The sequence below is a fragment of the Panicum hallii genome, chromosome 3 (genome assembly GCF_002211085.1).
Source record: "Panicum hallii strain FIL2 chromosome 3, PHallii_v3.1, whole genome shotgun sequence".
NCBI classification, from domain to species: Eukaryota; Viridiplantae; Streptophyta; class Magnoliopsida; order Poales; family Poaceae; genus Panicum; species Panicum hallii.
Genome location: NC_038044.1, coordinates 5,601,109 through 5,624,923, shown reverse-complemented (window position 1 = coordinate 5,624,923; position 23,815 = coordinate 5,601,109). Strand labels below are relative to the sequence as shown.

The window sequence follows — 23,815 nt, the reverse complement described above, 5'->3', positions numbered from 1 at the left end:
AATCACAGGCTCCGTTGACCAATGTGGCGGCAAAAAGTTGACTCCAAATTCCCCTCCTGCTCCCCTTTCTCCCCTCTTGTGAGGCCGCCCTGCCCGCATCCCCTTCCTCCTCCTCACCCCTCCTCGATCGGACCAAGCCTGCGCCGACGTCAGCAGCCCCGCCGACTACCTCCTCCGCCTCCCCCTCCTCCTCGCGCCGCCGCCCCTCGCGGCCGAGCCATTCCGCCCCAATCGCGCCCCCAATCGCCCGCGCCGCGGCATTCGATGCGCCGCGCCGCGCTCAATTAGGCGACGAGGGGGACTCCAGCTAGCCCTAATCCCCCCCCTCCTCCCATGGCTGGGAGCTTCCGCGAGGGCGCGGGGCCGGGGGACGCCTCCAACGCGCCGCCGCCCACGCCCACCCCGCCGCTCTCGCAGTACCTCTCCCTCGACTCCCCCGCCTGGGGGCCCGACCCCAAGCAGCAGCAGCAGCACTGGCGCCACCCCGAGCTCAGGCGGGCGCTCGCCGCCGACGACCAGGCCGACGAGCTCAGGCGGATCCGAGCCAGCGTCCAGGACTCCACGGGCAAGGCCAAGTACGCTCCCTTCCCAGCTCCCCCCCTCTCTTGTCTGTTATCCCCTCCCGGTGCCGCCGCATTGCTAACTCTGCTGCACCTCCCCCCTCTCCCATAGGGAGAAGGTCAGGTCGCTGCACGACGCCATCCAGAAGCTCGACAAGTACAAGAACATTGTCACCCGCAAGCGCCAGAGGTCCGCCGACTCGGGCACTGACAAGCTCGCCTCCTCATCGGGTGCGCTCAGGATAGGGGCGCAGAATAGCTCTGCCGTCATGAGCAAGCGCGTGCGCTCCTCCCTCGCGGATGCCCGGGTTCGTCATTCATCCCTTTCTGGCTCACTCTCTGTTTCAGCACAATCCTATGCTGTGCTATGCTTGCTTCAGTTTACACTGCCGCTTACACAATCCTGAACACACCAAGACTTTGGTGTCCAGCTCGCAAATCTACAAAAGTTCCAATCTTTACTGTCTCATGTCTCTTCTGTATAATTAGTTGTAGCTAATGAACTGATCCGATTATTTCATCATAATTAACATGTAAGAGTGTAGCATTTGCATTTCTTAATTTTCTTAGTTTGCTATGGTCAAAACAGCATTCCTGATTTCGTAATAGTCACTCAGATTCTGGAGCACAACAGTTCAAGAAAAAATTGTGGCTTCTCAATCCTTACAACTAGTTATAACTCAAGCAAGTTTCCCTACTCCTATTATTGTTGGTTACTTGTGGTTGGAAAACCAGTAGAATACCAGAGAACTTGTTAAACTTTTGTAAGTTGAATCGTCTCGGTTTGAATTCCACACCGGTATAACCTTTTCTTTTCACGTTCAGACCACTCATACTCTGTACCCAGTTTTATCTTTCATAACTCAACTTCCTAGTTCCACCTGCTAACTGGCTAGCAACCTGTTTTCTTGGATTTGGAAACTAAAAACTCTGGTTGGCCGGTTCTAGACCTTGAAAATTTGTCATTTTAAGATATGTGATGTATGCTGTGATCTTCTAAACTTCTATCACTAAGTTTACTATGATAACTTTTTCTAATTCCTTATAATTTTCCTATTTTACCACTTTTCACTTTAAAAACTTGTTCCATTGTTTCTAAATATTTCAGGTGGAAGGACGCGCAAGTGTTCCTACAAGGCAGGGTCCTTTGGTTAGTAATGAGAAAAGTTCACCTGTGGAGAAGGAAAAGAACTGTACAAGAATGTCTGCTGCAGTCTCAGGGCTTTCTGAAGACAAATTGCGAGGTTTATCTACTGGTGGTGATGGGTGGGAAAAAAAGATGAAACGCAAGCGCTCTGTTGGAACGATGCTTGGTAGAGGCAGTGATGCTGATCGAGATGTCAAGTCTGTGGGTCAACATAGACCAGCCAATGAAGTACGCCCACGATCCAGCGATGGCCTTGCATACAGGTAAACCATGGGCTTACAATTATTTTGTGCCTTAAAGTTAGAATTCAGTTTGTCTCTGGTTGATCACTCCCTGAAATGATTGTGTCTGATTGAGCATCTTGCTGAACTGAAGCCTTGAAATAGAGATGTAAGAGTTGACATAAACTGTCTTTTATTAAGTCCAACATCACAAGAGAGTAGAACGATATTACTGTATATGCACATCATCAGAAGGTTGGTGTTTGATGGTTTGTTTTCTAGCTATTGCTTGGGCTAAACCGCATTTTATTTCTTTGATCAATACAATTTTTTACCTTCTGCAATCAACCTTGCTATCGACAGTTCCACCTATATCCTCTTCGTTTCCATGTTAGAGCTTACCCTTCTTAATTCTTGCATTTACAGGCATGGAGCTTCCACTGGAGCATTAACAGGTAGCAAGTTGGACGGCACTTCTCAGCAGAACAATATTGTATCCCGTATTCAATCCAAGACAGATGTGGATTATGCCACTCAGTCAAATGAAAGAAGAGAGCGCCATGCTGGGGTCGATAAAGAAAGGACTATGGTAAAAGGAAACAAGTAAGCTAAGATACTTATGTGCCCCTGATTAATTTGCATTTTGTCTTTGCTACATATATGTGAATGATTAGTGCAACATTGCCATCCCTTTGATGATATGCTTATTGTTAACTAGGGCAAATACTTCTGAGGATATGCAGAATGGAAGCTTAAGCCCCTTGCCCAAGGCTAAAGCATGCAGGGCTCCAAGAACCAGTTCGCTTGTTATGAATTCATCTTCTAATTTCCAGCGTTCAACTGGAGGAAGTGATGAATGGGAAGAATTACCCCCTTACACAAATAAAGCATCACCTTTGGGAGGCATGACAAATCGCAAACGTTCCACACATTCAAATGCTTCCTCACCTCCTATTGCTTGGGTTGGGCAACGTTCACAGAAAATGTCGCGGACAAGAAGAGCAAATGTTGTTTCTCCAGTATCAAATTTTGATGAAGTGTTATCTGAAGGATCACCACTTGATACTGCCACTAGGTCAACACCTATAGAGTCTGGCAGTGTCTTGCTGACAAAAAACACACCAACAACCAAAATGGATAACATCTCATCTCCTGCTGGGCTGTCAGAAAGCGAGGGATCAGCTGCAACCGAGAGCAAGTCCAAGGAGAAAGCTATGCATAGTGGTGAAGTGGGGAACGAAGGTGCAAATGCAGCCCATAACGCAATGGGATTGATATTTTCATCAAATAAAAATAGGATTCCTTTGAAAGAAGAGCTTGAAGATGGTGGTGTTCGTCGTCAAGGGAGGAGTGGAAGAGGTACTATGCATGTTAAGGGGTGTTCTTCCATACCAAAAGAAAAATTGGACACTGCAGAAACTAGAAAACCAATAAAAGGTGGAAGACCTGGATCTGAAAAGAACGAGAGGTACTTAATCGTTAACCTTTTGTGGCGTTGTGGATCTTAGTTTGTTAATGAATCTTGATTTGATCTTTCAATCATCTGTGCAGTAAGTTGGGACGGCCCCCAATGAAAAAGGGCTCTGAGCGCAAAGCTTCATCTTGGAATTCACAGGCTCTAAATTGTGAACCAACTGATATAACAGGTTTTCTGAAACATACTTCACCTTTATACTCATGTCTCTTGTATTATCCTTTCTCTTAGCAACTAATTGTGCATTGTAGGTGAACCAGAAGATGACCAAGAGGAACTTTTAGCTGCTGTTAACGCTGCTCGGAGCGCTATTGGTGTGTATACTGTCTTATTATTTTTGCCTGGTGACTGTCAGGCATCCCTTTGGATTGATGTTTATAACTTCCTTTCTTTTTCTGCAGTTGGTGCATATTCTGGCCCTTTCTGGAAGAGAATGGAACCCATGCTAACTTTCATAAGCTCTGAAAATTTATCTTTCTTGAAAAACCAGGTTGGTGTCATTTTTGCTTTAGATGTCATGACTGAATGTGCTTTCATTGTGGGCTGGGATGGATTTTGATTTGTCGGAGTTGGTGTTCAGATCAACCTCGTCGAAGAGCTTGAGACGAGCATGTCATGCATGTCTGATGGTGAACATGATATAATAGCATCAAGTGATTACCGAAGAATGCAAAAGATGGTACATGAATTTATGCTGTAAATAGCGCCAACAAAAAAAAATCTTGTTTCATGCAAACTCGTTGTCCATATATGTATCCTTGCTTCATATGTCTGAAAAATCTGCAGGAGGAGCATTCATCTCAGGTGCTGGCTCCATCCAACTTTTCTCCCTCATCCCAGCAAAGCAAAACCAATGGAGTTGGAGCGAAAGGATCTGTCAGCTATTTTTCTCCTGGCGACGAAAACCACACAGTGCCACAGAAGCTGGAAGCTGACAAATGGTTTAATGAAATGGCTCCAATGGCACACAGACTCCTTTCAGCTTTAATCATAGAAGATGACTTACCTGATTCCAATGGTGTGCAAAGAGATATACTTGTTGAATTTCCAAATAGCCGCAATCCTTACACTGTTAACAGATACTTAGAAAATGAACTTCAAGCTAGTGCCATAACATCTAATTTCGGATTGAGCGTGGATTTCACGCACTCAAACAGTACTTCTGTGGTACATCAGAGCATGTGCAATGGTTTTACAGCTTCAAGCAACTTCATCAATTCAAATAGTGAAAATTCAGTTCATAGTGAGAATTTATCAGATGGAATCAATTTCACTGTATACCCAGAGAGTGGCCCTTTGCATGACTTGATACCACCGATTTCACGGCAATGTCAAAATTCAGCCAAAGATTTCCCTTTTTCTCCATATGAGTATCAATATGGGCAGATGTCGGTGGAAGATAAGATTTTGATTGAGCTGCAAAGTATTGGCATTTGTCCAGAGACAGTGGTATGATACCTTAAACCCTGCATTTGTTAACTTCACATTGTTTATGCAGTTTGTTTTTATGCCTTATTATTTCTGAATTCTGGTATTTATGTTATTTTGTCTGTTGCAACAACCAGAAAGTCAAGATTATGTAGTAACCAGAAATTATGTATTCCCCCATCTGACAATCTAGTTGTGATTCTTGCCTTATCTTTACAACACTACCCTTTTCAGCCAAAGCTGGAGGATGGAGAAGACGAGGACATTAATAAAATGATTTCAGAGTTGAGAAAAAGGCTTCATGATCAGGTTACATGAACAACCACCCCTAATAACATGTCTTCAGTTTTGATTAAATTTAAATGGACACCCTATTACTCAACATACTATTTTCAATGTGTTAATGTGATTTCACCAGATCCATGTAAATTTTCATAACCTTTATCTTGTTTTGAAACTTGGGTTGTGCAAGGATTTCCTTTTTCCGAAATATTATGATTTTTTGAAACATTATAATGCAAGCATATATGAAGTTGGGCTTGCCCATCTGGCATCACTATGTGCTTAAACTGTAGGGTTCATCGGAGCTACGTAAGTGGCATGCTGGCAAATAAGGACTAATAGAGGACCAATATAGTTTCTTTGGGGAAAACACCACCATTTTGTACCCCTCTTCATGATGATTTGCATATAACTCTGAAATCATCAAAATTTGATATTTATTCTATTTTTATGCTAGGATCTGTATCTAGTATAAAAGCATCTAGATCAAATTTGAATGTTATGGATTAGAATGGGTTGCTTGTATCACTAGGGGGAATGGTACATTGGTACCAATGCGAGGTGGTCCAATTATGGGTCCTTCGAAAATTTTCTTTGCTTAAGTGGTTTATCTGAGCCATCTGCATTCAACGTAATGACCAAGACAAGTAATTCTTGCCATAAAGAAAAGACAAGTAATTCTTAATGTACTATCTTGAGACTATTTATCATTTGATACTTTCATCCGATGCTTGCTATAACTTTACATACATATATTGTGAAAGATAGCATTGGTTTTCTTCTCACTGGGCTTGCACTAATGCATATTAAAATGGTACTATACTTGTTTTGCAGGTTAATCAAAAGAAATGCAGATTACATAAGCTAGATAAATCAATTCAAGATACAAAGGATCTTGAAGAGAGGTACCAGTGAATTACATTTATGGATTATATCTTGATTAGTACATGAAATTACTTTGATGGCTAACTTTAAGATTACCTGACAGGAGCTTGGAGCGACATGCCATGAACAAACTGGTTGAAAGAGCATACAGAAAACTCAAGGTAGTTGAGATTTCTCTTTACATGATTGGTTCTCTTAAATCACTGTTGGCACTTCATGAGATTATGAATGCCATGCTCTGCTATTGTAGTTGTGCATTGTAGAGATATTCACCCTTCATTACTTCAACAAAGCATTGTTTTCTTTCTTTTTTCTTTTTTTATAAAAAGGTTGGTTAATGAAATTACTGTGGGGGCAGTAGGTCTCTGCATGTTGGATGGTGCTTGCCCCTTTAAGCTAATATTTTGTTGTCTGGTAAAAGGGAGGTAATGAGTGTTAGTTGTGAATAACCTTGATCCTCGATACTGATTGTATCTCTTTATGGCATGTAGGGTGGGCGAGTTGGCTCTAGTCACAAGGCTGGTGTCAGTAAGTCTGCCAATAAGGCTGCAAAACAGCTCGCATTGGCTTTTGCCAAGCGTACTCTTGCTCGGTGCCAGAAATTTGATGAAACAGGGAAGAGCTGCTTCGGTGAGCCATCTCTTTGGAGTGTGCTATCTGCGCCCTTGCCCAGCAGTGATGCAAAATCCACAGAAGGTATTTTCTGTGCATCTGTTGCTGCTAAGAGTGAAATTTCCATTTTCTGTTTGCGTACTTGAGAGAGTACTGTAACACGCCCATTTTCCCTGTCAAATCAATCATTTTGCCAATTAATAACGTCCTGCCTGCTTTTCTTTTGGCTTCAGGTGTAGAGAGGCTGAAGCATCAAAAGCTCGACAGAACTCCATTTGATCAAGGTAAATTTGCTATCCTGATGATCATTGTACTGGGTGATGTTAGAAGGCCACTCAGTGTTTGACCAAGTATATCTGCTTGTTGCTGATAAATTAGCAGGTGGCACAAAATGGAAAAAGAGTGACAGGGAAAGGGATCACAGCAGGGATGCATCTGCAAAGGGCTCCGGTTTGAAATCAGGGCGCCACTCATCAGGCGGCAGCGGAAGGAGTGGGGAGCGCAAAAATAAGACAAAGCCAAAGCAAAAGCTGGCGCAGTTATCAACTTCTGGAAACGTGCTGGGTAGAGTGGTGGAGCCATTGTCATCACCAGCAGTGCAAGAGCCCCCACCCGAGCCTCCAAGTGAGAGAAAGACCCAGCATCCAACAAGGAATACTTCCAGCAACACTGCCCAGCGGCCTACCACTGATGCTGCCCTGCCAGTCTTGCCTGGATTAGATGACATATTGGATGTTCCAGGAGGGCTTGATGGGCAGGGCAACGATATCAGCTCATGGTTTACCGATGGGCTTGATGACTCGTTGCAAGATATTGATCTTTCAGGCGCCCTGGAGATCCCAGATGATGACCTCACCCAGCTGGGATTTATATAAGATGGAGACGGATCGAAGCGATTGTTGTTTATCCTGTGCATATGTTGGGAGTAGTGTTGATGTCATGTTTTTCCCCCTTCCTTACCTGATGTATGGTAGAGCTAATCGATTAGTCCCCCCTGCCACAACCTGGTGGGGCAGAGGTTGTAATTTGTAATTAGGCTGGCGGATTCGTGTCCATGTCCTGAATCTGCCGGCATGAAGTTGAACTATTGCAGATGAGGCACTCGATTCTTGTAGCAGCAAAGAACATGGTGAAAGTGCTAATGGTACTATCTTGGTAGCTTGTCCTCGTGTTTCCTCTTCATCCTGTCACAACTCACAATCCAACAGCCGTTTATCTTGCCGCAGCATGTTTTGCGAACAAAAGCTCTCGGGGACAGAGTTTTGGTGAAGATGAGTAGCATCATGTTCATGTCTCGGAATTTAAAACTAATATAACCAGCAGTCTAACGAAGCAAGTACCGGGTCCATAGCTCAGTGGTAGAGCAATTGACTGCAGATCAATAGGTCTCCGGTTCGAACCCGGATGGGCCCTGTCTATTCCTTTTTTAAAAAATATTTTTCATTACAAACATATGGGATGGCTATATTTCTTTTGCATTTGGTTAGGCTACCGTGGATTTCTTTTTCCCTTGCAGGGAACAAGCAACTGAAACGAGTTGTCATGCTGAATGTTTCCAGATTAACTAATACGGAGCATCACTGATACGATTCACGTAAAAATGTTTCCAGATTTCTGACAAGCACTGATTTTTCCAGTAAACTTAATGCTAACACTACTAACACAAACTATTGAATGGCTGCATTCATAACATGCTGTTACTATGCAACAGCCTGAAAATTACCCATACAACGCCTCAATCAGGAGCAGGTTATCATGACATGACTGACCTGTATCTGATCTGATTACAGGAAAAAAGGGATGTTTTTGTTCCTAAACATTCTGCTGTTTGTACCATTGCATTGCAAGAAGAGATATAGCATCCATCGGTAGTAGAGCGTTTTCAGTGAACAAGGATCTGACAAGCTGCAATCTCTGTTTCGTAATAACATTACATAATTCTCCGATCCCCTAGCGGGTACAAGACAAGAGAAATCATCAGTAGCAAGCAGAAGGCACCACCATGGATCCTCAACTAGATAGCAATCTGCTCGTCGGCGTCGGCGTCGGCGTCGGCGGGCGGCAGCTGGTGGCGACAGGGCGGGCAGACGGCGTTGCGGCGGAGCCACTCGGAGATGCAGTGTTGGTGGAAGGCGTGGGAGCAGGGCATCGCCCTGAGTTTCTCGTCGGCGCAGAAGGCCTGCAGGCAGACGGCGCAGTCCTCCCCCTCGCGCGAGCGGCCCGCCGTCACCTCCGGCAGGCCCTGCAGGGTGGCCTCGCTGGTCCGAGCACGCTTGCTGCTGCGGTGATGGCCGGCCTGGGCCAGCAGATCGTCATACTCATCGTCATCGTACAGAGTGGCAACCAGAGCATCTTGGTCAATGCTGTCGTCGACATCGAACAAGCGCGCCATCGCGCCGCGGACGTAACCGCCGGATCGGAAGTCGGACGCGCGGATCGCCTCCACCGTCCCAGCCCCCGGGCCAGCAATGACATGCAGGCGCACTGCTTCACGTTGCCGGCGGTTAAAATTCATCGGAGGATTGGATTGGGGTAGCTAGCAAGATGGAGAAGACGACGGAACAAAAACTGATGAACGGATCGACGATCAGTGGGGATGGGGAACCTTTATACAGATACACAATCAATTGTCGGAGTCGGAGTCGGATCGGAGACGAGATCTTATGCCCCAGGCACGATCCATAATCATTGAGATCATTGCTTGGGCTTGGAGTTACCACGAGGGCAACGACCTTGAAATTCAACCGAGCAGAATCATATGACTTCGTTTTAGGCTTTAACATTGCGTCCTTCGGTCAGATAATCATTCCCATTTTTTTCCAACAACCTTGGGAATTACGTGTAATTGTGTTTACCGTAGATCAGTGTCACATAAGACAGTTTGGCCGAGTGGTCTAAGGCGCCAGATTTAGGCTCTGGTCCGAAAGGGCGTGGGTTCAAATCCCACAGCTGTCAGTGTTTTTTAATTTTTTTTTATCATAATCATATTTTTCTCTTGCGTAGAAAAATGGAAAGCTAACTCTTTTTTAAGACTACTTACTAGTTCGTTGAAGAGGGATGGACAGGGAGATGAGTCAATCAAAGAGGAGCAAGTGATCTTAAGACTACTTAACACGCAAGTACTATAATGTTTTTTTTCCTATCATCTCTCATAGTAATACCAATACCGGCATCTGTTTTGGGTAGGCCAGGCCTTGGAGAGTTGGTTCTCGACTTTATCATGCACAGTTTACTCAAAAAGACGCAGCACATAGTTCCAGTGACACGAAATAAACCGCGCAAGCATGGGCTGCAAATTTCGTTTTCTTAAGGAAGGCATGGGCAAAAAGGAACAACACTTAACAAATTATTGTCATTTACATGCATGCAGCCAGCCGCTTTTGCACATACAGCCTCTACTCTAAATGCCGCTAGCCGTTGCAGCATCCACATTATTTATTGCTTTACCTGTGATAGTATATATGTATATATCTACTGCACTACACAGAATCTAATACAATGTAATGAAGCAATAGGTATCTGCTAATTCACAAATGTTCTCTTCTGCTCTGCAGCTATCAAACAATTGCAACTCTGAAGCACCTCTACAAGTGAAACCTCACATATCATTCATGGCTCACAATCACCTACACCACCTTCCCTCGCCGTAAGCTAACAAAGAATGCTTTGTTGTTCTACGCCAAGCAGATTCTGACAAGAATATAGTTGCTTTCAGAACACCAACACTGCCACTGTCTATTATCCAATTATCCATAAGCAATGGCAATGCAATAGCTGCTTGCTTTTGTACATGCAGCTGACGATCAGCTCACAAGGGGTGGCATCATTCACTGCCGGATCGAACATAGCTCCCAGTTCCCTTCGCCATCAATGAGCTTCAGCTCCAAGGCATGGAAGGGTATCAGAGCAGGCCTCTGTAAACACAAAAAAGTTTCAGCCAAATCTGTCCATTCCTGAGAGCAAGGTGTCAATTTTTGGACAACCATTTGTCAGCAGACAACAGTTCACCATCTTTTTTTTTTGTCTTTTAAAACATGAACAAAACAGTTCGCCATCTTAAGAAATTTATGTTATCATGGGGGGATTATCCAGGCACTTACTTGTGAGGAAGTGATCACAGTTATGCCCATGTTAGTTGCAAGCCTGTACAGATGCTCTTCAACATCAACACTAGTAGCACTACAATCAAGGATAAATTTTTAGACCCACAGTAATTGATTAGCAAACAGAAATAAAAATAAATGGGGAAAAACAAAAATAGCATTGTGACAGAATACATACTTGGTGCACTCGTCGAGGATACCAAACTTAGGATGATGGAAAAACAAACGGGCCTGCAATAAAGATGACAGAATACTTTCATTGAACTCAACAGCAGATAAAATGAAAGAACAAATAAAGGTGCCTTGCCAGTTGACACTGACCATTCCAAGCCTCTGTTGTTCTCCTAACGACAGAACATCTTCCCAATTTGGTGTAGAATCCCACCCTTCTCTTTCTAGAAGATACACAAGACGCACATTCTCTAGAATTGTCTTCAGGTGATCATCAAGCAGGACAGAAGCACTAGAGCTGTTGCCTATATCATCACAGTTTCCCGTTACCAGGACAAGCAACAAAATAATTTAGTACTTCCTTTTAATTGACATCCTCCTAGCAAATCATAATACTAGGTTCAAACTTCGCTAATTCAATTGACAAATATTTCAAAAAGAAAGTGGACTTACCAGCTTGCTGTAACGAAAGAACTTTCATCTCCGCCTCCTCCCTTGAGAGAGGGTATATGATCTGATCCCGCAGAGTACCCAGGCTGGTATATGGACGCTGAGGGACATGAAACATCCCTTCAGAGGGCTTGATAACTTTCCCAGAGAAGGTGGGCCACAAATCTCTGAGCACTCTAAAAATAGAACTCTTTCCACTACCATTAGGACCTTCAGTAAAGATAAAACGAATCCTGTTAATACAAGTTCACTGCAGAGAAGATAAATGAAGGTTGCCTGCAGGAAGACTGCATACCAGTCAGAAGAAGGCTTTCCCCTTGTAACACATTGCATGACAGTTTGCTAGCCAATAGCTTCTGTGATGGTGTTACAATGTCCACTTCATGAAATGAAATAATACCTTCTGAGGCTGCATTAATAGCATTGGAAGACACCATGGTATCTGGGGGAACAGTAATTTAAAAGCATTTTCAGAATTGAAAACTTAACGAAAGGTCATATCATCAGCTCAGTGAGAACATTATGAACAGAAAACGTCAACTCAGGTACTCAGACCAATTATCGAAGTTTTCAACTTTTTCAGGGTGACAGCCATTAACTTTTCTGCCAACTCTTGGCGATAATGCAAACACAACTGTAGATAAACCATATTAAGAACACAGCACCATTTTCAGTCCACTGCTACACAGTCTTGCTATTTAACTTGGCATGATGAAATGGTAAAAAGAAATGCTATGAGAATATTGTTTCATAAATTTTACGTTACAAACTCTTGGGAGGTGGCAAGCTTAACCACAACATGCTGAGCAGGATTCTTCATATAAACATGCTGTACAAAAATGCCAGTAGATTTTGTAGAGCAAGAATTATGAAAGCTGACAGGTCAACAACAACAGGATTAATTACTACCCTAATATATTATGTTTTAGTGTTAGGTTACTATATTATGCACAACTAAAATGGGATACATAATTTTTTACTAAAATATTGATACTTCTAATTAGAAATTTTAACATGATTGTTATTGTATATTAAGTCCTAACCAACTGAACTTACTCCTTTGAGCAGCACGTGTAAGCTCCTCAAGCTCAAAGATGCGGTTAATCCCACCAGAGAGTTCAAGGAACTTTTTATGTAACTCAAGAATGTCGCCGAAGGCTATGAAGCTCTGTGACACCACTGAAGCCAAGAACCGTAGAGCATGTGCTAGCTCTCCTGTTACATAAACCAAAGAAACAATATATTTGGAGATATTTAAGACAAAAAAAATCAGAATGGAAGAGTTGTGAAGATAAGTAACCTTGAGTTGAGGTCAAAGCTCTGTCTCCCTTGTGCTCCAAAGCATATAATAGACTAAGACCCCATGTCACATTGTGAGGAAGTTGCTTTGTAACAAAATCATCAACAATACCATAAAGCCACTGTTTCCTCAAGAGAATCTTTGAGTGGTTAAGTAACTTCACGAATTTAGCCTCAACCATCTGATATATGAGAAGAAGAAAAATGATAAGCAGAAGAGTTAAGTTCATGTCAACTTATAAAATAAGGGTAGCAAAAGCTATTGGAGAAAAAACCTTGATCAGTTAGAATTCATCAACATAACATGTGTGTTAGAACTGCAAATGGAACAGTTTTTAAAACACTTAATGGTTTCTGCAAGTGCCATATAGAAGCATCAGAAAATGGAACTGCTGGTTCTCCATCCTATCTGTTCCCTATTCCATCTCATGTACACACAGTTTGTATAAATAAGCCTTGTCGATCTGGGATAATGATAACAGTTTTATCTCATTATCTCTAAATCTAACACGTCGGAAATATTGAATCAGGCTCCTACAAGCTACTCTTAAGATTAATACAATTTAGCAAACATCAACTTCACTAGGAAGGTGCGACAAGGTATGAAAGCAAACTACCTAAGGCAGAGCTAGAGAGTAAACACAATAAAGCAGTAAGGAAGCAATATCTGACTTCAAAAGGCTAATTATCCATAGATCAAAGTGAGAATGTAGTTATATGTTCAGCAGAGTTTTTGAGTCAAAATATGCTTCTTAAGTCAGAATTGCAGCTACCTTTCAACAACCCACTATTTACCGATCATTATACTTCACAATTGAGATTAAAATAATCAAACCAGAATGTAATTAACTGACAGTATATAACACATCCTCCATTGTATGTGTTTAATTCCATCAGTTAATTACTGGAATATCATTGTATGAACTTGAGCATTATCCATTTAATGCAATGGAACTCACAGATTTTTCTCTTGAACCACCACCAAAGAAAGCAATTGATTCAGCATGTGTCCGTAGTCTCGAGTGCATGAACCTTGAAATAAACTCATCAGATTAAGGTTTAGATTCTTTTAACGGCACAACAAGTTGGCTCTGCCAAGGTATGCAGTATTTACCTGAATGTTCCTTCAAGTTCTTGTTCTTGACCTGAAAGATGACCAAAGTCAGGGGATACAGCTCTCAGAAAGCCCAAACCCAGTAACATGTAAGCATATAGTATGGCAACTCCTCTTCGTCCAGACAAGAGCTTCATTCTCCATGTAAACCTGGTGAATTCAGCTGGAATTATCACAATCAATTCTAGGGTAACTAGAACCATGTTCATGATTAGCGATAGATACAAGGATAGCTCACCAAAGAATGTCAACTAGTGGTTTTACCATTCCAGTAACTAGGCCAGCAAGATCAGTGGTCAACTTGTCTACATCAAGTGTTAATCTTTGGTCTGCATCGATACTTTTACCTGACATGTTGAATACCTGAAAACACATACCAGGATAGCTTGGCTTCAATCAAATCCAGAGTATTACCTCTGTGGAAAAACAGAATAGTCTACTCAAAGTCAGATCCTCCTGCACAACATGAGAATGCAGAGCGTGGACACATATTTAGGAAAAACACTAAATATCATTTGAGAAGGGCGGGCCTGGCGCAGTGGTAGAGTCTCTCCGCTTGTGTCCTGGAGATACTAGGTTATGATCAACAACAACAACAACAACAACTTAGCCTTTTGTCCCAAGCAAGTTGGGGTAGGCTAGAGATGAAACCCACAGAAAACAAGAATAATAAACACAAAAAGGGCACAAGCCAAAGGAAGAGTTAGGAGTTAAACAAAGATTAACAAAAATCACGGTTCAGGTACGTTAATTGCTAGTCTCCAAGCGTTCCTATCCATAGCTAACGCTTGGAGACTAGCAAGGCTGTCTAGAAATTCCCTTCCCCAGAAACCCACCTAGTGTGGGAGCTTTCAGCACTACGCTCTCTGTTTTTTTTTTACTGAAATATCATTTGACCAAAACTCTGTCCAAACCACATTAAGGAGATCTAGTTTAACACAAAATGCTTGTGTTTTTTCTGGATGTACACTGTGAATATTAGTGGCCAACAACAGAAAGGTAATTTTTGCTCTTAAAAGTATCACAGAACTTTCTCAAGGCTTGATACTTCTTCCTGTCCATCTTAACCCTAAAACAGTTGTCATGGTACCACTAGACAGCATGATGGCTAGGCCATCTCCCACCACTTAGCTTTTTCATCTTCACACAAAACTAGGAACAAATAAATGCATTGGAATCAATAGAAAGGACATGGGACTAAGTCCACAGCTCCCAGGTCAAACCTATTCCCTTGTTTTTATCATATCCCCCCCCCCTCCCCCCCTGCCTCCCTCCCTCTCCAAATTTCCAGCCTGGGTCAATACACACAAAGTTGATGCCCACCGGAGTGCTGGAAGAGTACCAGCATCTTGTTCCCGTCATGCAGACTTGCAGAGTGGAGCATCCATATTACAACTTGTGCAGTAAAATTTTTTTAGAAGGTACAGTTTCTAATTTGGGAGTACTTCTGTTTTATGATTTATCTAAAAAGAGAAATTTAACTAGCTTAACCGTGTATTTGTCAATATTGGGCACGTTTTAGGCAAATGGATCAGCACAAGTTTACCTTGCCATTAAAAGCCCATAATTCAAATTTCAAACAGCCAGCTCTGTGAGGCGTACCCATACAATTACTTACTAGGCTAGTTTGACCAAATAAGCATGCCTAATTGCCTAAATGTCCAACAAGGCAACAACCTCAGCATTTCATACTGTACGAAACAGTCTCCAACTCTCCACTAGTACAAACTGGGTCATACATAAATGATGCAATCAAATGAATATCAGAACACCTATAACACCACCTACAAAGTCCCCATACCATAACTAGAATATTGAGAAGCAATAATATGCAGTAAAGAAAATTAAAGCAATAATGTGTTTGTGTGTTTTCACTTGAGGATATACCTTGTAGAATGCATTTCTTTTCAAATAATATCGAAGCAAATGATTGGTCATGCGAATCCGCCATCCAAGGGCAAGTTTTGCGGTAAGGGTCCTGTACAGATACTTGTTATTTAAGACCCTGAAAGGGTTAAACTTGCATACCCCCAAAAAATTAGTTTAATCCTCCATGAAATGCTCACTAGAGAAACTTTGGTGATGATGATGATAGCATAGTATACAAGTCACGGATGTGAACATTGCATGTGCTTCATTAAAACTGAAACATATGGTGATTGTTTATCTCAATGTTATCTGCACAGTTGGGTATGGGTAAATGGACCGAAGATAGGGCACTCGCACTTGGCCAGCTGGCTGAGGGCTCTTCTCCCATGCCATAAGCCAACACTCTGAGACTGGTTGGAGAAAGAGAGAGAGACTAGGTAACTTCTTTTCTTTGATATATAGGCAAAGGACTCCTGGAAAGATGGAAACTAAGTAACTGACCACCTATATACATGCACTAATCAATTAATGAGATATGCATGCAATTAACACCAAATCCAACTTTCTAATATTAAGACAAGACGAAGCATCCAAACAACTAACAATGTGCTGTCCTCATCTATTGCTATGGAAACTGCTGCTATTTTGCTGCATGGCTGCCCTTGCAGACTATGTCTCTTGGTGCTTGCGGCCATATGCATAGCTGACTCCCCATGTGCACTACAGCTGCTGCAACAAGGCCTATGGTGTACATGTATAACAAATATACCTAGTGACAAATCTCTTAAATGAAGTCAATCAATGGTTACCTAAGAGATGGTGCCACAAAAGAATTTGCAGCACTTTGTAGAATACTGATACCAATCAGACGAATAAAGGCGGCTTTATCCTGCTCCAAGACAAACTTCACAGTTGTCCCTGACAAGATGAGACATCATATGAGAAATCCATTTGCACCATTACGAGCAATGAAAGATATCCAAGGGTGAAAAAGAAGAACCATTCAATGAAGCAATACGATCAGAGATCCATGTACGAGAGAAAACAAGTACGGCAACAGCAAGCAACTGCCCGCCTTGCTTATCAAGTAGTTTAGGAACCTGAGGAGGAAAGGAAATGAGAATAGCATAAGAATTTCAGGGTGGATCAACATCAGGGACAAAGTTCCTAGAGATAATTTTAGAGTCATCATCAGATCTATGTGTATAACCTTCTTTTTTTTAATAATTCCTTAGTTTGTAGTGCATTAGTATACTTCAAAAGGTTATTAACTATCACAGCATGTATAGATATTTTTGTTCAAACAAAGGAGCAATTTGGTACCGACAAGCAAAGGTATCTGAATTCTAAAGTAATGACTGACCATGAATCATTAGGAACAGAAGTCTAAAGAGGAACTGTGAGGCACAAAGGAGAACAGCATACCAGTATTTTGTATTCACAAAAAGAAAAAAAAACATACCAATATTTTGAGCATTGCAGCTACTCTGGGAGGCAAAGGTCTTGGGTGGCATCGTAGATGTGGAACGCGAGATGTCTTTACTGCATTTTCTATTTCCACCTTAGGGGAAGATGCTATGACCTCTGTAGAGTATGAATGGTCCTTGGACCCCAATGAAGCATTGCTCTGGTGAGGAAACACCCATAAAACAGAAATATGAGATGAGCTGTGCCTCTGAATAATGATGGAACAGAAATTCAGAAGACCAAAATCATATACCTTTGCCCTGGTCATAAAAGCCCTCTGAACAGTCAGTGCATCAGACCTACGATCAGTTTCTGATGGTGAAAAATCAGACTCTTCAGTGGAAAAGGATGAGTCATCCCTGCAAAATTAGGTGTATTAATAAATTTCTAGTGAACTAATTTGGAGCACAAACATTTAACAACTTATTTCAAGGGTTTCAACCTTCTATGCTGAACATTCCAACCGCCTTCTCCGTCCAAGGACAAAACAATATCATGAAATGCAACTAAAGCTGGGCGATGAGATATTGTTATGCAGGACGTGCCCATAGCCCGAACCTTTTTGCAAAAACGTTCTTCCATATCAGTTGTCACAGCACTAGTGCACTCATCAAGGATGGCAAACTTTGGCTTATGGTAGAATAACCTGGCCATTCCCAATCTTTGTTGCTCACCAAGGGACAGCTCGTCACCCCAGTTAACTTCCTTATCAAGAGGATAGCGTTCAAGCAAGTATTCCAGGTCAACCTGTGAAAGGAGCATGGTTAGAAATCCAGCAGATTCATGAGCTCAGAGTTGCAGCTCAAGAAGCTACAATATCAATGCAAATATCAACTTAAAAAGCATTACATTCTTTAGCAGGTCCACCATGCCATCAAAGGTAAGTGGTTCAATCTCCTGATCTTCTGTAAGAGGATAGATTAGTTGTTCACGTAGTGTTCCAACAGCTGTGTATGGTCTTTGTGGGACATAAAAGATCTCCTTATTTAGATCTGAACCAACACCAGGTTTAACAATGTGGCCAGATACCAGTGGCCACAGACCCCCAAGGACCCGGAAAAGGGAGCTTTTTCCGCTACCATTAGGACCTGGAAGACGAATAAATCCATAAAATTGTAAGCATAGTGGGAGATATGCTTTTGAACAGATGTTTTGTGCAAAGATATATATACACTGAGTTTGAGATCATAATGAGATATACAAAAAGGAATCTAAGATCATCCAAGAATACATGCAGAACATCTCAACACTATCCTTCAAGCATGCGTCAAGACGTGAACAGACTTCCATCTCACATCATAACCTACATCGCTACTTCAGTATAACGCAACTCAAATAGCTGTAGATAATTTACAAATGGTCTACAACGTACAGAATAGAAATGCACATCAAGCTAAGGATAAATAGTCACACACGTATGCGCGTATGTTTGTGTAGGTGGGGGTGGGGGTGGGGGTGGGGGTACACTTCAAATAAATTTGATTTTCATCACAGAAAGCGTGTGATAGTTAGGTCACAAGTCTAAATTCACAGTAGAAAATGCTTTATAGAAGAAGATTACCAGTGATCAAAAGATTCGAACCAGTTTCTACCCGGAGAGTCAAATTGTCAACCAAGATATTACCTGCAGGTGTGACTACCTGCAATCACTTCAAATTAGAAACTTGGAGATATATAGCACATAAAAGTGAATATGATACTCCAACCAGCATGTTATTACCTTAACATCAGAAAATTCTATATGGTTTGCTTCACTGATATAATTTCCAGGAGAAGAATTGTAATTTAATGATTTATCACGAACCCCAGACAGCTCACGTGAAACATCCAATAACTCACGAATCCGGTCTGCATAGCCACTGTGAAATTACATTGAAAGTCCATAGGCATCACAATCATGATCGTGCAAAGTTTCATACTCAAAAGCAGCAGATGAGCAGAAATGCATCTGAAACACAAAAGGGGCACAAGAAGGACCCAACCAAAGTTTTTCAAACAGAAATCAAAATTACTGCGCATTTTCCATGCAAGGCAACATTCTCCAGCTGTGTTATGCATAAAGTGCGGTTGCTACCAAAATAATCATAATTTTTTATGGACACCAGTGCAAAACTTTTATAGCTCTGCCAGTTCTCATCTACTAGAATACAGAAAAGCACCTAACACAAAAATGCAATAGGTCAAATCAAATAGAAAATAATGTGATAAGTTGCACAATTTATAAGTACTTCTGAAATTTCCAAAACACAGGTCAGTAACATATCAGGAAGGATGTTAATAATTTCCAGTTGTGCTCCATTAAAGCATTACAGTACTAGACAAAAAGATATAATGTCTTCAGCTTGGAACAATAAACCATTACACAAAAACAAAATATGAATCATGGCACTAAAATGGTTTCCTGAAATGAAGTCATTGCCAGCCTGTATTTGTCCGAAATAATGGAACAGGAAAGCGTCACTATTATCAAATGCAAAGGCACAAAACAAAATCGGACTTAATTGGATGGCATGCACCACCGTCAGTAACTTTTGAAGCAAAGTGTGGTGTTACAAATTTGTAAAATAGATGGAAATCTGTACCTCAGGATATTTAAACGTCTGGAGCTGATAGAAAGGATCCCAAGGGACTGAAATAATGATATGATCACACTTGTGTGATATCGAAGATTGCTCAACATGTCAGCCCTTCCAAGGGTAGATGAATCAGGTCTAAGGTTGCCAGAGAAGAATGGTTCAATAATAAGGACAACAGCCACAGTGGCACCAAAATACTTCAGAAAGAAATCTTGAATCATGCCGAACCACCAGTTTTCATGACGCACAAGATTCAGGTGCCCAACAAGAGCCTCAAACCTCTGCATAATATGAGATGCTTCTCTATTCTCGCCACCATAAAATGCCACACTCTCAGCATGTGTTCTTAATCGCGAATGAAGTTGACGATAGTCTCCTTCTAGTTGCTGTTCCGTGGATTTCAGCTTTCCAAAAGCAGGAGAGAATTTCCTGATTGCCCCACCAGCAACTAGTACATATGCCTGAAAACATTTAAATATTAAGTGATCACTTACTAAGTAGTGAGTAGGAGAAGAAACTGGCTATCATTTCAAAAGCACTAAGGTCACAGCTTCATTAGAGGTTATTATAGGCTAATGCATCTTATCTTATATAAGTAAATGAAGCATCATTATCAAAATATTGTATCAAGAACTTACCATAATCCAGAACACATATTTTGGACTGGCATACGAACAGAGACGCCAGGTATATATTAGCCCTTCTGCAACCGCAGCCAGATCATCCTGTACAAGCTCACTTAGTTCAGAAGAGAACTTTGGGATATCACTAGCAATCCTTTGCTCCGGGTTTGATATTCGATGATCCACATGTGACATTTTGTAGTAAACCATATTCTGGACATATAGCAAACAAAGAGTATGAAAATGTCTTGTTAAAATTTTATTTCAAAAGGAGAAGTGTTAAATTAATGACAAAATAGCCGCTAGCCTGTTTGCTAAAAGTGCATGCACGAGTTCAAGCAACTGCATTCTCATAATAAGACATGAAAGAAAAGGAAAAACATAGCTGCTAAAACCAATATCAAATATAAAGTTCACAGCCTTACTGTGATGTGACTGTAAGTTCTCGAATTATTGCATCCTTGCTTGAATTTTAAGGAGCAAATAATTCAAGAACTTGCAGCACATCATACTCCAAAAGTAATTAGTGCTGGCATAAATTAAATAGCGATGGACAAATTCAACTATTATAAAGAAAATGAAAACACTAGAAAGGGTGGTAGAAAAAAAGTCGCTGGTAAATCTAATACTATAATTGACCACCATAGAAACGAAATTCATCTTGAAACTGTAGGAGAATACTCACATGATGAAATATAGCCCCCCATCCTCTATATTATATGAAATTTCTCTTTTTTTATATAGAACAGCTACAGTGTTTTAACGTGTGATATTTGCTGCACTGATCACTACTTTTATAAACGATCCCTATAATCTATGACATAATACCAACAAGAACGAAATTAGTCCATTGATAGATAAGAACTTAGAAAATACTCTTTCTCGGTATTCAAATTTACAATACTCTTCATGGTATTCTGAGGAAACAATGCACGTGACAAATGTGTGCAATAGGAAGTAACACAAAATGGAACCAATGCAGAAGCAGAATTGCAGTAGAAGTACCTCAAAGTAATCAGCATGGGCGATATCTGTTAAAATTTTCTTGAAACGCAAACTTAAAGACCCTGTTAAGTATTTTGATGTCTGATATAATGTGGATTGGAGAAAACATAATATAAGGTTTTCTATAATCAAGCGTGTAAATGTTGGGACGCGCCGAAGAAATGCTGCTTTAAACAAAAAGCCTTGAACTTTTGCTAATCTATGCCCAACAGCAGTACGTAGCACCTGCAAAAAAAACATACGGTGCTGTAGATCATTAGTAAATCTTCTAATACTGTAACTCCCTAAGTTTTTTTTTTCTCGAACACGCAAGAGAGTTGCATATCATTATATTAAGAAGAAGAAAAGGGGGTAAGAACCCTTACAACACCCACACACACACCTTACAACTCCCTAAGATAGTATCACATCACATAGATGGTATTAAAAAACATAAGTGTCTAGCAATGGTAGCATTTTATTAAATGGTCAGCATAAAATTTTTAGGCGTTCAAAATCTTGCCAATAATACATATGAAAAATGCATTAGACATATATTGTTTATTTTCTACTTTTTACTAAAAAATTGATTTTGATAACTTCCTTCATTGACATGCGATCATTTAATTGCTTTCCTCATTGAGAAACTAGGAGAGTAATACAGATTTATTCACTAATGCTTCCTTTATATGCTAGCAGTAATAGGCCAGTAGCAACATTGGAATCACTTGTGGCATGCGAAAAGCCCAAAAAACATATTTTTCTTTTTCATAAACAAGTATATTAGTCACAGAAAATGACAGAACTTACCGCTGTTAATATCAAGCCTAGAAGGTAGCGCGTGCCATTGGGACCAATCTTCTTGAGCAGGATAGCAGTTAAGAAATGCAAAGATTTGAGCCCACTCTTTTTCTGCCTTGTTACAGCCAATCTACCACTTTGACTCAACCCATCCCCGTTGGTGGCCAATGCACTGGCTTCACCCGCCTCTGAACGCCTCCTCCGCTGGCTCTGGCTTGACCGGGCATAGGCCAAAGCTCCACCAGCAATTAGCGCGCCAGAAACAACCGCGAGAGTCCTCCTGATTCCACAAGAGAGACGGTGAGGAAACAAGCACTGCATTTGCACAACGCAATTGGAAAGAATGGCAAGAAAAAAAAGGAGCAAACTTTGTGAGCAATCGGAGCAGACCTCCTGGAAGCCAGAAGCCCCCGTCCGCGGTCCGTCAACTGCAGCAGCTGCAGAGAGGGCATGTCGCCGCCGCGCGATGGCCACCCCGAGATCTCACGTATGGCAACAGCGCGGAATCACGGCGTCCCTCCCGTCGCCACGGAGCATCGCTGCAGCCGAAGTGGACACCAAAAAGGAGGGTTTTTTTAGGCCAGGTCAAGTCAAGTGAGTAGCCAGGCACCGGCAGGAGGACAGCACAGGAGCGAGGAGGAATGGGCGAATTCGGGGGCGGAATCGGGCGAGCGGCGGGGCCTGTGGCGGGAGGTGAGAGCAGGCGGCGAATTCAAGGGTTACCTCGATCTCGGCGGAGGGGGCCTGATCGGAGAGATCGCCCGCCGGCGACGAGAGGGGAGTAGTAGATGCCGCGAAGCAGGGGAGAAGAGGAGGGAGAGTAAATAATACAGGGAACGGCTGATGAGATTTAAGAGAGAGAAAGGGACTAGTACTGAAGAGAAAGACTGACAGCGCGACGCGATAGAGAGAGAATCAGAGAATCCTCCATGAATCCAAAACCTGCTACAAACAAACTCTCGTACGTCGAGGTCGTGCCCAGAAACTTTTACAAAAAGCGTCCCGTGGTATTCCGTATTGAGTTTACGGTTACTCTCCTTTCTTCCTTGATGAGTAAAAGTATCAAAATTCTCATGTGTTCAGTTCTCTTCATTGGCATTACTATTACTACACAAGAAACAATCCAGGAAATGCATGGGTATGGACAAAACTTGTGTTTTTCCTTCCCCGAAATAAAACAAGACAAAGGGAAATACTTTTTCTCCATAAAAAATGCATGAGCATATTCCCTACATGTGGCTAAAGAGTCGAAATCACAATCCTCATGGACCTAAAAGTCAACCAACAAAGTGCCCATAAACAAGGCTTCACTTCGAAGATTTGTCTTGTAGGATCTCTTAGAGATTTATCTTCACATAAATTATCTATAAAATATATTTTGGATGAATATTCATAACTTACACGGCAAGAAAACATTCCAACCGTATATTTTACAATTCATCGGAGCTTAAATATGTCATATCATAGCAAGTTAGCAACAGAGTATTATGAAATAGAGTAAAATGCATTGGCGATCCCTAAACTTGTCACGAGGTGTCATCTAGATCCCCGAACTCTCAAAATATATTTTCAGATCCTTAAACTTGTCTTGGTACGGCATCCAAATCCCCAAACTCTAAATATGCATATTGAAATCCTTAAATTTATCACAGGATATCATCCGGATCCCTAAACTCTTAAAATATATATGTTCATTTTCCAAACTTGTAATGATGAGCGTGATGAGTTTGCAGATCTTATAATATATTT

At 41.6% G+C, this 23,815-nt stretch overlaps 3 protein-coding genes and 2 non-coding genes across 6 annotated transcripts; 3 read left to right on the top strand and 2 right to left on the bottom strand.

Annotated features, from left to right (window-relative positions):
* The first annotated feature begins 71 nt into the window (after nucleotides 1-71).
* LOC112885050 lies at nucleotides 72-7,776 on the top strand. Of its 2 annotated transcripts, none has more exons than XM_025950723.1 (16): nucleotides 72-575; nucleotides 673-868; nucleotides 1,669-1,970; nucleotides 2,355-2,531; nucleotides 2,647-3,396; nucleotides 3,480-3,574; nucleotides 3,654-3,716; nucleotides 3,804-3,892; nucleotides 3,983-4,081; nucleotides 4,189-4,851; nucleotides 5,065-5,139; nucleotides 5,947-6,017; nucleotides 6,101-6,158; nucleotides 6,489-6,693; nucleotides 6,843-6,893; nucleotides 6,988-7,776. In XM_025950723.1, exons 1-16 carry the CDS (start codon nucleotides 334-336, stop codon nucleotides 7,482-7,484), a joined length of 3,633 nt encoding a protein of 1,210 aa, XP_025806508.1. In that variant the 5' UTR covers nucleotides 72-333; the 3' UTR covers nucleotides 7,485-7,776. The 2 variants fall into 2 exon arrangements, with proteins under 2 accessions (XP_025806508.1, XP_025806509.1); XM_025950724.1 differs by having other exon boundaries at nucleotides 78-575; nucleotides 6,991-7,776.
* A 174-nt stretch (nucleotides 7,777-7,950) lies between these two features.
* Nucleotides 7,951-8,022, top strand: TRNAC-GCA. The gene has a single exon. It is a non-coding gene; the product is annotated as a tRNA-Cys (tRNA).
* Nucleotides 8,023-8,382: 360 nt separating this feature from the next.
* On the bottom strand, nucleotides 8,383-9,236 carry LOC112887954 (E3 ubiquitin-protein ligase RNF181-like). The gene is made up of 2 exons (XM_025954253.1): nucleotides 9,215-9,236; nucleotides 8,383-9,093 (listed from the first exon to the last, which is right to left on the bottom strand). Exon 2 carries the CDS (start codon nucleotides 8,999-9,001, stop codon nucleotides 8,624-8,626), a length of 378 nt encoding a protein of 125 aa, XP_025810038.1. The 5' UTR covers nucleotides 9,002-9,093; nucleotides 9,215-9,236; the 3' UTR covers nucleotides 8,383-8,623.
* A 248-nt stretch (nucleotides 9,237-9,484) lies between these two features.
* On the top strand, nucleotides 9,485-9,564 carry TRNAL-UAG. The gene has a single exon. It is a non-coding gene; the product is annotated as a tRNA-Leu (tRNA).
* Nucleotides 9,565-9,927: 363 nt separating this feature from the next.
* LOC112884951 (ABC transporter D family member 1-like) lies at nucleotides 9,928-22,945 on the bottom strand. Its single transcript, XM_025950598.1, has 26 exons — nucleotides 22,790-22,945; nucleotides 22,457-22,605; nucleotides 22,076-22,346; nucleotides 21,287-21,511; nucleotides 20,297-20,494; nucleotides 19,665-20,119; nucleotides 18,803-18,941; nucleotides 18,644-18,722; nucleotides 17,932-18,170; nucleotides 17,525-17,829; nucleotides 17,336-17,441; nucleotides 17,078-17,242; nucleotides 16,616-16,715; nucleotides 16,425-16,533; nucleotides 15,634-15,724; nucleotides 13,985-14,109; nucleotides 13,747-13,896; nucleotides 13,592-13,664; nucleotides 12,634-12,814; nucleotides 12,390-12,548; nucleotides 11,629-11,775; nucleotides 11,337-11,543; nucleotides 11,034-11,188; nucleotides 10,891-10,943; nucleotides 10,710-10,788; nucleotides 9,928-10,523 (listed from the first exon to the last, which is right to left on the bottom strand). The coding sequence occupies exons 2-26, from the start codon at nucleotides 22,516-22,518 to the stop codon at nucleotides 10,437-10,439; spliced, it is 3,960 nt and encodes a 1,319-aa protein (XP_025806383.1). The 5' UTR covers nucleotides 22,519-22,605; nucleotides 22,790-22,945; the 3' UTR covers nucleotides 9,928-10,436.
* Nucleotides 22,946-23,815: the final 870 nt, after the last annotated feature.